The sequence below is a fragment of the Mobula hypostoma genome, chromosome 11, assembly GCF_963921235.1.
Source record: "Mobula hypostoma chromosome 11, sMobHyp1.1, whole genome shotgun sequence".
Taxonomy (NCBI): domain Eukaryota; kingdom Metazoa; phylum Chordata; class Chondrichthyes; order Myliobatiformes; family Myliobatidae; genus Mobula; species Mobula hypostoma.
Window position 1 is genome coordinate 2,095,255 of NC_086107.1, and position 13,902 is coordinate 2,109,156.

The 13,902-nt window shown below is 48.1% G+C and overlaps 2 protein-coding genes across 2 annotated transcripts in view; one reads left to right on the top strand and one right to left on the bottom strand.

Annotated features, from left to right (window-relative positions):
* Positions 1-8,102, bottom strand: part of LOC134354191 (uncharacterized) — a 48,201-nt gene extending 40,099 nt beyond the window's left edge. The window contains exon 1 of the mRNA XM_063063085.1: positions 6,076-8,102. Coding sequence (XP_062919155.1) covers positions 6,076-6,173 — 98 coding nt within the window. The 5' untranslated portion in view covers positions 6,174-8,102. The remainder of the gene's footprint in view (positions 1-6,075) is intronic.
* A 2,648-nt stretch (positions 8,103-10,750) lies between these two features.
* ctr9 (CTR9 homolog, Paf1/RNA polymerase II complex component) overlaps positions 10,751-13,902 on the top strand; it is a 105,678-nt gene continuing 102,526 nt past the window's right edge. The window contains exons 1-2 of the mRNA XM_063061570.1: positions 10,751-10,874; positions 12,205-12,303. Coding sequence (XP_062917640.1) covers positions 10,827-10,874; positions 12,205-12,303 — 147 coding nt within the window. The 5' untranslated portion in view covers positions 10,751-10,826. The remainder of the gene's footprint in view (positions 10,875-12,204; positions 12,304-13,902) is intronic.

Here is a 13,902-nt window from a genome sequence, read left to right on the forward strand (position 1 = left end):
AATGGGTATGAACTCCCCATGGACAGTCCCAAACCCGGCTGTGAAAGGAGGAGAGTTGGGTGTGAACTCCCCGTGGACAGTCCCAAACCCGGCTGTGAAAGGAGGACGGTTCGGCATGGGGCTAGCAACCTCATCCCATAAAAACCCTGAGCTACAGGAATGCCAACAGACGCTCCAAAGATCTCATCCCTGGAAGAGAGAGGATCTGTGCCTTGAAGTTGTATGAAGTTGTGTGGTGAAAGCAGAAGCCACAGAGCTCATCAACCTTCAGCCCAGGACCGAGAACTTTGGTGAGCTACCGTCTGTGGCCAATGGTCCGGTTGGGGTGATGGGTTTAAGAAGAAAAACCATTCAAGTCAGAATCAGAATCATATGGCATATGTGTGAAATTTGTTCTTTTGTGCAATGCATAGTAAGAAAACTATAAATTACAAAAAGAAGTATAAAATAATAAATTAAATAAGTAGTGTAAATGGAGAGGGTAAGATACTGAGGAAGTGCTCTTGGGTTATAATATTGTGGTGGGAGCTATCCCATCTCAGAGTACAGCATTGTTTAGAAAAGTAGATGTGTACACAGCACAGAACATACTGACAAATAGATCCACCTGCATCATGACTGTGTTCAACAAAGGAGATCTCTGTGAGGAGATCTGGCTTCGGACCTGGTGAGACAAAGTGTCGTGAACATTTCTGGTCAAGGAAGTACTGCGGAGTTGCTAAATGTACGCTGGAAGTGAGAGATTCAGGAAAAGACTGAACAAGGTGGGCCACTTTTCTGCAGAAAGGGTGAGGGGAAAAGAGTCGTAAGCAAGGTTTGAAAATGTAGACAAAGAGAAAATGTTTTAATCAGCAGATGAGTTTAGAAGTAGGCACTATAGATGTCAAATGCCTCTTTGGGAATGGAGAAGGAACATGCCTACATGGAGAGTGGTAAAGCTGTAACTTGCAAACGTGAGGTGTGGTTAAGTTGCACAACATTTAAAGTGAAGCTCAGTTAAACGTGAGAAAGTGAACATAGAACAATATAACACAGTACAGGCCCTTCAGCCCAAAATGTCCTGCTGACATGTTAATGTACTCCAAGATCAAGCTAACCCTTCCCTCCTGCAGAGCCTTCCATTTTTCTATCACTTCCTCTGTCTATGCTTTTCATAATCTTATAAACCTCTATCAGATCCCCCCTCAGCCTCTGCCACTCCAAAGAAAACAACCCAAGTTTATCCACTAGTTAAGACTCTCTAATCCAGGCAGCATCCTGATAAATCTGTTCTACACCCTCTCCAAAGACTCGACATTACAGTGGACTATTTTAAGAGCATAAGACAATAGGAGCTGAATTAGGTTGTTCGGCCCATCGAGTCTGTACTGCCATTCCTCCATGGCTGTTTTATTATCTCTCTCAATCCCATTCTCCAGCACTTCCCCCATAACCTTTCATCCCCTTACTAATCAAAGACCTATCAATCTCCACTCTAAATATGCCCAATGACTTGGCCTCCACAGCTGTCTGTAGCAATGAATTCCACAGATTCTCCACCCTCGGGCTGAAGCAACTTTGATGTATTTTTGCAAACTTTGTGTATATTCTTGTCCGACCCGTGAATCCTGACAAAGTGGAAGGCACTTTCATCTCTCATAATATACATTCTTTTTGATTTCTGTGAAATAGCTAAATTGGAAATCCACACCCCCCCCTTCCCCTTCCTTCTTCTTCAATTCCCCACTCTGACCTCTTACCTCTTCTCCTCACCTGCCTGTCATCTCCCTTTGGTTCCCTTTCTCCCATGGTTCACTCTCCTCTCATATCAGAGTCTTCTTTTCCATCCCTTTGCATTTTCCCCCTATCACTCCCAGCTTCTTACTTCACCCACCTGGCGTGACCTGTCACCTGCCAGGGTGTCCTCCTTCCCCTCCCCCACCTTCTTATTCTGGTATCTTCCCCCTTCCTTTCCAGTCTCGGCCTAAAATATCAACTGTTCTATTCATTTCCATAGATGCTGCCTGAGCTGCTGAGTTCCTCCAGCATTTTGTGTGTGTTGTTCTGGATTTCCAGTGCGTGCAGAATCTGTACTACCTGTTGCTAGTCACCACGAGACAAACACCTTCACTGCCAACAAGTTTAAAAACAGTAGCAAAAAATATTGTTATTTAATTTAAGACTTTACCTGATAAATACATTTCAGCCTATGAATCTGACAGGTTTCTCATTGCAGTTCAACTCCAGCCTTCCGAAGTTAAGACGTTTTCTCAGATTAGGAAAACTTTTAATAATGAAATACTGAAGATCAGAACCGTTACCTCTTCCTTCCCTTGCCAGCAGCTTTCCTGTTAAAAATGTCAGATGTGCAAGTTAAAATGGCCAAGACTGGCAAGAGCGGTGTGGCTAGTGATGAGCGCTGGTGTTACACTGAATTATCAAACCTCACTTCAGAAGCAGCTGGCCCAGACAGATCCGCTCTCTCTGGATCTAGTCAATCCAGCGTGAGCACAGACAGCAAAATAAACTACATTTCAGACCTCTTGTATCTACATCATCCTTCATTCAGGTAACACCTGACTTCCATTTCAATTTTGTTTTGAGATACAGCACAGAACAGGCCCTTCTGGCCACACAGCAACCCACCGATTTAACCCCAGCCGAACCACAGCACGATTTACAATGATCAGATAACCGACTAACCAGTACGCCTTTGGACTGTGGCAGGAAACTGAAGTACCCAGAGGAAACCCTCGCGCACACAGGAACTTTCTTACAGAGGACACCGGAACTGAACACTAAACTCCAACGCCCCAAACTGTGATAGCGTCACGCTACTGTGGCACCTTCTAATCGCTATGGAAAACTTTATTCTTGCTAACCTTATAATAGCTAATACCAACGGTATATACCTGCATTTCTTCCGTAACGTTTAAACGTGACCCAGTGAGACGACACAGTAGTGTAGCAGTTGGCATGACACTTTACAGCAGCAGCAATCGGGGTCAACTCCTGCTGCTCTCTCCGTGGCCACACGGGTTTCCTCCGGGTGCTCCCGTTTTCTCCCGCAGTCTGAAGACACGCCGGTTAGGGTTAGTATATTGCGGGCATGCTGTGTTCATGCCAGAAGCATGGCAACACTTGCGGGCTGTGTTGTTCATTGAACACAAATGGCTCATTTCACAGTATGTTTCAATGCACTTATGGCAAATAAAGCTAATCTTTATCTTTAACAAGAAACTAGCATGGTTAGCTTTGAAACTTCAACAACTCTCAGTACAATTGTTCTTTTGGGGCAAGAGATTCCCTGACTGAATTCGCAATACAGTACTATGTATAGCTTTAGTCATCTCGTTACATGAAAGATGTGGTCAAACTGGAAAGAGTGCAGAGAAGATTTACAACAATGTTGCCAGGACTAAAGGATCTGAGTAATAAAACCATAATACGTAGGGGCAGAATTAGGCCAGTTGGCCCATAAAGTCTGCTCCACCATTCCATCATGGCCGATTTAGTATCCCTCTCAATCCTATTCTCAAAGGTTCATTTTACTGTCAAAGTAAGCATGTAGAATACAACTCTGATATTCATCTTCTCCAGATAGCCATGACATAGAGAAACACCATTGTAGTCGTTGAAAGAAAAGATATCAACTCTTCCCCCCACCTATTTCTTTGCCCATTCCCCTAAACTATCTAAGTCTCTCTGCACTCTCTCTGTTTCCTCAACACCACCCACTCCTCCACCTATCTTTATATCATTGGCAAATTTAGCCACAAATCCATTAATACCATAGTCCAAATCATTGACATACATCGTAAAAAGCAGCGATCCCAACACCGACCTCTGTGGAACTCCACTGGTAACTGACAGCCAACCAGAGTAGGATCCCTTTATTCCCACTCCCTGTTTTCTGCTGACCAGCCAATGCTCCACCCATGCTAGTAACTTCCCTGTAATTCCATGGCTCATACCTTGCTAAGCAGCCTCATGTGCGACACCTAGTCGAAGGCCTTCTGAAAATCCAAGTACACCACATCTACTACATCTCCTTTGTCTACCCTGCTTGTAATTTCTTCAAAGAATTGCAGTAGGTTAGTCAGGCAGGACTTTCCTTTCAGGAAACCGTGCTGGCTTTGGCCTATCTTGTTTTGTGCTTCCAAGTATTCCGTAATCTCATCCCTAACAATCGATTCCAACAACTTCCCAACCACTGATGTCAGGCTATGCCAGCACATCTTCTTTTAGATAAGGGTCGCAAAACCATGTTGCACGATTTGTTCCTTTTTTCACACACTGGATGTTCCTCATTCTCGGTTGTGGATCTATTGTTTCTCTGTTTTATGGCTGCCTGCAAAAAGTTGAATCTTGAGGTTGTATACATACTTTGATAATAAATGTACTGTGAACTTTGAAAAGTGCTGACAATACTCCAAGTGTATGCAAGGTTGGCCAAGCTAGGCTGTTGGTCCCTGGAATAGAGGAGAATGAGAAACAAGCTAAAATTATGAGAAATGTAAATAAGGTGGATGGTAACAGTCTTTTCCCTGAGGAGTCCAAAACAAAGGAGCATAAATTTAAAGAGGAAGATTTAAAAAAGGACTTCAGGGACGACATTTCGCACAGAGGGTGGTGAGTATATGGAATGAGCTGCCAGATGAAATGGTTGATGCTGGTACAATATCATTTTAGCAGCATTTGGATAGGTACATGGAGGGGCGGCGTTTGCAGGGGTACGGGGAGAACACAGAAAATTAGGACTAGTTTGGACGGGCACTGTGGTTGACATGGACTGCAGACTCCTGCTTCCTCAACAGTACCTGCCACTTCAGCTGTCAAGATCTCTGAGGATCTAAACTGGTCCCAACATATCAACGTAGTTATAAAGAAGGCAAAGCAGTGGCTATGTTTTATTAGAAGTTTGAAGAGACTTGGCATGTCAACAAATACACTCAGAAACTTCTATAGTTGTACCATGGAGAGCATTCTGACAGGCTGCATCACTGTCTGGTATGGAGGGGCTACTGCACAGGACCGAAAGAAGCTGCAGAGGGTTGTAAATCTAGTCAGCTCCATCTTGGACACTAGCCTACAAAGTACCCAGGACTTCTTTAAGGAGCAGTGTCTCAGAAAGGCAGCGTCCATTATTAAGGACCTCCAGCACCCAGGGCATGCACTTTTCTCACTGTTACCATCAGATAAGAGGTACAGAAGCCTGAAGGCACAAACTCAGCGATTCAGGAACAGCTTCTTCCCCTCTGCCATCTGATTCCTAAATGGACGTTGAAGCTTTGGACACTAACTCACTTTTTTTAATATACAGTATTTCTGTTTTTGCACGTTTTTACATTGATTTACTTGTTTATTTATTATTGTTATGTCTGTTTATTGTTATGTTACTTTTTTTTCTCTCTCTGCTAGATTATGTATTGCATTGAACTGCTGCTGCTAAGTTAACAAATTTCACATCACATGCCGGTGATAATAAACCTGATTCTGATTCATCTGAAAAAGTTGACCAGAAAGCCATTAATTCCTTCATACAAATCGTTGACATATGATATGAGGAGAAATGTTCCCAGCACAAATCCATGCAGAACACCACTAGTCACTGGTAGCCAACTAGAAAAGGCTCCCTTTATTTCCTCTTTGCCTCTTGCCAGTCAGCCAGATGGGATGAGTGAAGTTATCCCCACTAATTCAAGAACCTGAGGGGTAATAACTGTTCCTGAACCTGGTGGTGTGGGACCTGAGGCTCCTGTATCTCCTTCCTGGTGGCAGTAGCGAGAAGAGAACATGGCCTTTGTGGTGGGTTCCCTGATGATGGATGCTGCTTTTCTGCGATGGTTCTCCATACAAATGTGCTCAATGGTGGGAGGGCTCTACCTGTGATGGGTTGGGCTGTATCTACTACTTTTTGTAGGATTTTCTATTCAAGGGCATTGGTGTTTCTATTTCAGGCCATGATGCAGCCAACGAAGATACTGTACTATCCACCACACATCTATTTACATCTAATTTAGATGTCATGCCAAATCTTCACAAGCTCCTAAGGAAGCAGAGCCACTGCCATGCTTTCTTTGTAATCTCACTTACATACTGGACCAAGGACAGGTCCTCCAAAATAACAGCACCGAGGAAATTAGAGTTGCTGACCCTCTCCCTTTCTGATCCCCCAGAGAGGACTGGCTCATGGACCTCTGGTTTCCACCTCCTGAAGTCAATAATCAGCTCTTTAGTCTTACTGATACTTCCAAGGCTGTTGTGGCAACACACAGGCAGATTTTCAGTCTCCTTCCTATATGCTGATTTATCACCACCTTTGATTCGCCCTACAACGGGGATGTTGTCAGCAACTTAAGTATGGCATTCCAGCTGTGCTTAGCCTCATAGTCGTAAGTGTAAAGTGAGGAGAGCAGGGGACTGAGCACACAGCGTTGTGTGCACCTGTGCTGATGGAGATTGTGGAGGAGATGTTGTTGCCAATCTGAACTTGCCGGGGTCTGCAAGTGAGGAAATTGAGGACCAGTTACACAAGGAAGTATTGAAACCAAAGTCTTGAAGCTTATTGATTAGTTTTGAGGGGTGATAGTGAATGAAGAATTATAGTCAACGGAGAGCATCCTGATGTGTGCATCTTCAGTCCAGATGTTCCAGGGTTGAGTGCGGAGCCAATGAAATGGCATCTGCTGTTGACTTGTTGCTCCGGTAGGCCAATTGGAGTGAATCCAAGTCACTTCTCAGGCAGGGGCTTATACATTTCATTGCCAACCTCTCAAAACTCTTCAGCACAGTTAATGTAAATGCCACTTGACGATAGCCAGATGCTTTCTGTGGGTCCACCCTCCTGGAGGATGCTCTCACGTCACCCTCAGAGACTGAAATCACTGGGTCATCGTGGGCTGCGGGAGTTCATGAAGCAGCCTTCATGTTTTAACAGGCAAAGCAATCACACAAGGTGTTGTGCTCATCTGGGAGTGAAACCTTGCTGTCACCTATGGCTCTTGGTTTCACTCTGCAGAATGTGATAGTATTCAAGTCCTGCCACTGCTGCCGAGCATCCTTCACTGATTCAAGTTTAGTCTGGAATTGGCACTTGGCATGTGAGATAGCTTTCCGGAGATCGTATCTCCTGGTCGCCAGACCTGCACACCACTGCTCTGGCCCCCCACAGACTGTCCATCTCATGGTTTCTTCAGGACTCCTGGTTGCAGAAGACCCTAAATGACTTGTGTGGGGACACACTCACCTATAACTGACTTTATAAAGTCTGTGACCACCTTGCCATATTCATTCAGATCCTCTGATCAGGCCTTGAACAAGGCCCAGTCCACCAACTCGAAGCACTCCTCTGCCTGCCGCGACCACCTCTTTGTTGTCCTCATCTCTGCAGCCTTGCTCTTAGCCTCTGCTTGTATGCAGGTTGGAGGAGGACAGCCAAGTGATCAGATTTCCAAACGGTAGGCATTCCTGATCGTGAAATATCATGGTTGTGTGTGTTGAGACCCCTTGTGCTGCTGATGACATGATGATAATGAGGCTGTGGTTAAGAACGTATACGGTGTATTGGCCTTCATCAATCATGGAGTTGAACTTAGGAGCCGGGGTAACATTGCAGCTACATAGGACCCTGGTGGGACCCCACTTGGAGTACTCACTACAGGAAGGATGTGGAAACGGTATTGGGGGTAAGGTATTGGTGTGGGTGGAGAATTGGTTAATAGACAGGAAGCAAAGAGTGGGAATAAACGGGACCTTTTCAGAATGGCAGGCGGTGACTAGTGGGGTACCGCAAGGCTCAGTGCTGGGACCCCAGTTGTTTACAATATATATTAATGACTTGGATGAGGGAATTAAATGCAGCATCTCCAAGTTTGCGGATGACACAAAGCTGGGTGGCAGGGTGACTCGGATAGGTTGGGTGAGTGGGCAAATTCATGGCAGATGCAATTTAATGTGGATAAATGTGAAGTTATCCACTTTGGTGGCAAAAAGAGGAAAACAGATTATTATCTGAATGGTGGCCGATTAGGAAAAGGGGAGGTGCAACGAGACCTGGGTGTCATTATACACCAGTCATTGAAAGTGGGCATGCAGGTACAGCAGGCGGTGAAAAAGGCGAATGGTATGCTGGCATTTATAGCGAGAGGATTCGAGTACAGGAGCAGGGAGGTACTACTGCAGTTGTACAAGGCCTTGGTGAGACCACACCTGGAGTATTGTGTGCAGTTTTGGTCCCCTAATCTGAGGAAAGACATCCTTGCCATAGAGGGAGTACAAAGAAGGTTCACCAGATTGATTCCTGGGATGGCAGGACTTTCATGTGAAGAAAAACTGGATGAACTGGGCTTGTACTCGTTGGAATTTAGAAGATTGAGGGGGAATCTGATTGAAACGTATAAAATCCTAAAGGGATTGGACAGGCTAGATGCAGGAAGATTGTTCCCGATGTTGAGGAAGTCCAGAACGAGGGGCCACAGTTTGAGGATAGAGGGGAAGCCTTTTAGGACCGAGATTAGGAAAAACTTCTTCACACAGAGAGTGGTGAATCTGTGGAATTCTCTGCCACAGGGAACAGTTGAGGCCAGTTCATTGGCTATATTTACAACTACAACTTGATTGGAGATACATCCACCATTTGCATGCCACGTCCCCTGCAACTGAAAGTAAATTAAGAAAAGTACTGGATGATGCCACAGCAGAGAAGAGGGAGTTAGATATGGCCCTTGTGGCTACGGGGGTCAGGGGGTATGGAGGGAAGGCTGGGGTGGGGTTCTGAGTTGGATGATCAGCCATGATCATAATAAATGGCGGTGCAGGCTCGAAGGGCCGAATGGCCTACTCCTGCACCTATTTTCTATGTTTCTATGTTTCTATGAAACCATAGAAAGGGTGCAGAGGAGATTTACAAAGATGTTGCCTGGATTGGGAAGCACGCCTTATGAGAATAGGTTCAGTGAACTCGGCCTTTTCTCCTTGGAACGATGGAGGATGAGAGGTGACCTGATAGAGGTGTATAAGATGATGAGAGACATTGATCGTGAGGATAGTGAGAGGGCTATTTCCCAGGGCTGAAATGGTTGCCACAAGAGGACACAGGTTTAAGGTGCTGGGAAGTAGGTACAGAGGGGATGTCAGGAGTAATTTTTTACGCAGAGAGTGGTGAGTACGTGGAATGGGCTGCCAGCAGCGGTGGTGGAGGCGGATAAGATAGGGTCTTTTAAGAAACTTTAGGATAGGTACATGGAGCTTAGAAAAATAGAAGGCTATGGATAAGCCTAGTAATTTCTAAGTAGGTACATGTTCGGCACAACTTTGTGGGCCAAAGGGCCTGTATTGTGCTGTAGGTTTTCTATGTTTCTATGCTTAATCCCTACCTGATGGTAACAGTGAGAAAAGGGCATGCCCTGGGTGCTGGAGGTCCTTAATAATGGATGCTGCCTTTCTGAGACACCGCTCCTTGAAGATGTCCTGGGTACAAGATGGAGGCGACTAAATTTACAACCCTCTGCAGCTTCTTTCGGTCCTGTGCAGTAGCCCCTCCATACCAGACAGTGATGCAGCCTGTCAAATGCTTTCCACGGTACATCTATAGAAGTTTTTGAGTGTATTTGTTGACATTCCAAATCTCTTCAAACTCCTAATTAAGTATAGTCGCTGTCTTGTCTTCTTTATGACTACATCAATATGCTGGGACCAGGTTAGATCCTCAGAAATCTTGACACCCAGAAACTTGAAACTGCTCACTCTCTCCACTTCTGATCCTTCAATGAGGATTGGTATATGTTGCTTCGTCTTACCCTTCCTGAAGTCCACAATCAGCTCTTTAGTCTTACTGACGTTGAGTTCTAGGTTGTTGCTGTGACACCACTCCACTAGTTGGCATATCTCACTCCTGTACGCCCTCTCGTCACCATCTGAGATTCTACCAACAATGTTTGTATCATCAGCAAATTTGTAGATGGCATGTGAGCTATGCCTAGCCACAAAGTCACGTGTATATAGAGAGTAGAGCAGTGGGCTAACCAAACACCCCTAAGGTGTGCCAGTGTTCATCATCAGCGAGGAGGATATGTTATCACCAATCCACACAGACTGTGGTCTTCCAGTTAGGAAGTCGAGATGTAATTGCAGAGGGAGGTACAGAGGCCCAGTTCCTGTAACTTCTCAATCAGGACTGTAGGAATGATGGTATTAAATTCTGAGCTATCTACATGGCTATGATCTTGCAAAAATATTTATTTGCTGCATTGCACTTTCTCTGTAGCTACTCTCCTCCTTTGGGTGTCTGCCCTCTGCGCCTCTCCGGTCTGGTTTCACCGCTCACTCCCGTTCCCCTCTCCTATTGGACGCACCTCCTCTCCCCTCTCTCGTTGGCTGGACTGCTCTCCCCTGCCCATTGGCTGTTCAGCCTCACCCCTGCCCTATTGGTTGTTCAGCCTTTCTTCCACTTCCATTTTCTGTCCAATCGCTCTCCCGTTCCGCTGGCTATCAGCCGCTCTTTCCTTCCCCTCCCATTGGCTGTCTAGCTCCTGGCCCAACCTTCCATTGGCAGTCTAGCACCTCTCCCACTTCCATGCCTGTTCAAACCCTCTCCTAGTTCCATTGGCTGTCCTGCCTTCTCACCTTTCTATTGGCTGTGGAGCCGTATTCCCCTTCCCATTGGCCAGCACACCTCCCCCTCCCATTGGTTGTCTTGCCCTCTCTCCACCCATAGGCTGTCCAGCACCGCCCCTTCAGAATTTTCGTTCCTCTCAGGCGTACGTTCGAGCCGTGCCCCGGAAGTGTTGCGAGGAGGCGGGGCTGCAGGGGTCAGTGGCCGAGCGGGAGCGGCGCGAGGCCTCGGGATGTTGTCGCGCGGATCCATCGAGATCCCGCTGAGGGACACGGATGAGGTGCGGGGAGCGGAGACGCGATCGGGATGAGGGGGTTAACCGGGATGGGGACACGATAGGGCGGGGGGGGTGGGAGACACGGACTGGGGTCCCGATGGGGTCGGGGGGAGACACGGACCGGGGGCCGGTGGGGTGGGGGACACGGACAGGGGTCCCGATAGGGCGGGGGGGGGGACAGAGAATGGGGTCCTGATAGGGCGGGGGTGGGGGTGGGGGAGACACGGACTGGGGTCCTGGTGGGGCAGGTGGGGGGGGGAGAAGGACAGGGGTCCAGTTGAGGCGGGAGGGGGTCATGGACCGGGGTCCCGGTGGGGCGGTAGGGGGGGGTCACTGACCGGGGTCCCGGTGGGGCGGGGGGGGCCCACTGACAGGGGTCCAGTTGAGGCGGGAGGGGGTCATGGACCGGGGTCCCGGTGGGGCGGTAGGGGGGGGGGTCACTGACCGGGGTCCCGGTGGGGCGGAGGGGGGCCCACTGACAGGGGTCCAGTTGAGGCGGGAGGGGGTCATGGACCGGGGTCCCGATGGGGCTGGGGGGGAGGTTCACGGACCGGAGTTCCGATAGAGCGGGAGGGGGTCACAGAGTGGGGTGCCGATGGGGCGGGGGGGGCCACTGATAGGGGTCCAGTTGAGGCGGAAGGGGCCATGGACTGGGGTCCCGATGGGATGGTGAGGGGTTACGGACCAGGGTCCCGATGGGGTGGGGGCCACTGACAGGGGTCCAGTTGAGGCAGGAGGGGGTCATGGACCGGGGTCCCGGTGGGGGGGGGTCACTGACCGGGGTCCCGATGGGGCTGGGGGGGGCGGTCACGGACCAGGGTCCCGATAGAGCAGGAGGGGGTCACAGATTGGGGTCCCAATGGGGCGGGGGGGCCACTGACAGGGGTCCAGTTGAGGCAGGAGGGGGTCATGGACTGGGGTCCCGATGGGAGCTGAAGGGTGGGGATCGGAAACAGGGGTGGCGGTGGTGACTGGGACTGGGGGCCGAGGGCTGAGGAGGTGGAGCGGCTGGGGACGCGAGGGACAAGTGCCGCAGATGGAACCAGTGTTGAGATGCTGATTGGGTCGTAACCGGGTCCTTTTCCTTCCTATTGACACCTCTATCTCCTTCCCCACTTGTTCACTCTTCTCACCTTGTTCTGTTCCCTAGTGCCCTCTTGCACATGATCCCCTCACTCCAAATACTCAACACTCATTCCCTTCCCTGTCTGCTGCCTCTCTCACTCTATCCTCTCAATCAAGTGATCTAGCACTGCAGTGATTGAGTCTCTGCTCTGTAGGGCAGCCAAATGAAATCCCTTTTATCTAACTTGTGTTTTCTTGTGATGTGTAGGTCATCGAACTTGATTTTGATCAGTTACCGGAGGGAGATGAAGTCATCAGTATCCTCAAACAGGAGCACACCCAGCTTCACATATGGATGGCCTTGGCGGTACGCAGTTTACTCTTCCTTGCCGAAATGGGAAACGGTATCAATGTGCACCAGTGATCGGAAAGAATAAGTGTATGGTGTTGTAAAATGACAGGCAGCCCCCAGTTAACAGCAGGGTTTTGGTCCTGACAGTTGTTCATGAGTGCAAAATCAAAGAATACGTGGTTATGATGGAAGAGTGAACAGGTGCGGGATCGACAGTCCCCAGTCTCACTTACTCAGTGAGTGAGCAAGTGATTTTGTTTTGTCCACCCAGGTCTGCTTGGCTCCACCAAGTCCCTGGTTAGCCATATGACACAAGAGCAGAATTAGGCCATTCATCCCATCTAGTCTACGCTGCCATTTCATCACAGCTGATTTATTATCCTTCTCAACTCATTCATCTGCCTTCTCGCCATAACCCATGATACCTGGACTAATCAAGAACCCATCAACCACCTCATCCCTGTTCTAAATGAATGTCTTTCTCTTATAAAGCTGTGATCTCTGGTCCCAGATTTCCCCCACTATAGGAAACATCCACTCTAGGCCAAGGTTTCAATGAGATCCCCCTCATTTTTCTAAACTTCAGCGAGTACAGTTGTAGCTTGATGTGTGGACAGGTGGTAAGGAGAGAAGGTTTGTGAAAATCCCCCATCACAGCCCTGCAGCCTTGTAGCAGCTGTCAGATCAATACCGCCAGTCTCCCAATTAGTCGATCTTGTTGTACAGGCTGATCATAACCCGGGGTAGACCTGTGGATGTTGATGGATCAATGATTGACACGTTACTGATGAAATTTAATGCAAAGAAATGTGCAGTGATCACCTGAAAGGGAAAAAAATGAAATGAGATCCACTGAATGGCACAAATTGAATTCCTCTTCTCCTCACTCTGCCTATCACCTCCCTCTGATGCCCCTCCTCTTTCCCTTTCTCCCATGGTCCTCTCTCCTCGCATATCAGGTTCCTTCTTCGTCTGCCCTTTGCCTTTTCCACCTATCACCTCCCAGCTTCTTACTTCATTCTCCTTCTTTCCATCCCCGCACGCTTGCCCCCCCCCCCCCAACCACCACCACCTTACTCTGGCCTCTTCCTTCTTTTCAGTCCTGATGAAGGGTCATAGAAACATAGAAAACATACAACACAATACAGGCCCTTCGGCCCACAAAGCTGTGCCAAACATGTTGCTACCCTAGAACTACCTAGGCTTTACCCATAGCCCTCTATTTTTCTAAGCACCATGTACCCATCCAGGAGTCTCTTAAAAGACCCTATCGTTTCCGCCTCCACCACCACCGCCGGCAGCCCATTCCACACATTCACCAGTTTCTGCAGAAAAAATTTACTCCTGACATCTCCTCTGCACCTACTTCCAAGAACCTTAAAACTATGCCCTCCCGTGCTAGCCATTTCAGCCCTGGGGAAAAGCCTCTGACTATCCACACGATCAATGTGGCTCATCATCTTGTACACTTCTATCAAGTCACCTCTCATCCTCCGTTGCTCCAAGGAGAAAAGGCCGAGATCACTCGACATATTCTCATAAGTTAATCAGTTAAGTTAGACAACCTCTCCTCCTCCACTCTCACCCTGAACACTGGCGTGCCTCAAGGCTGTG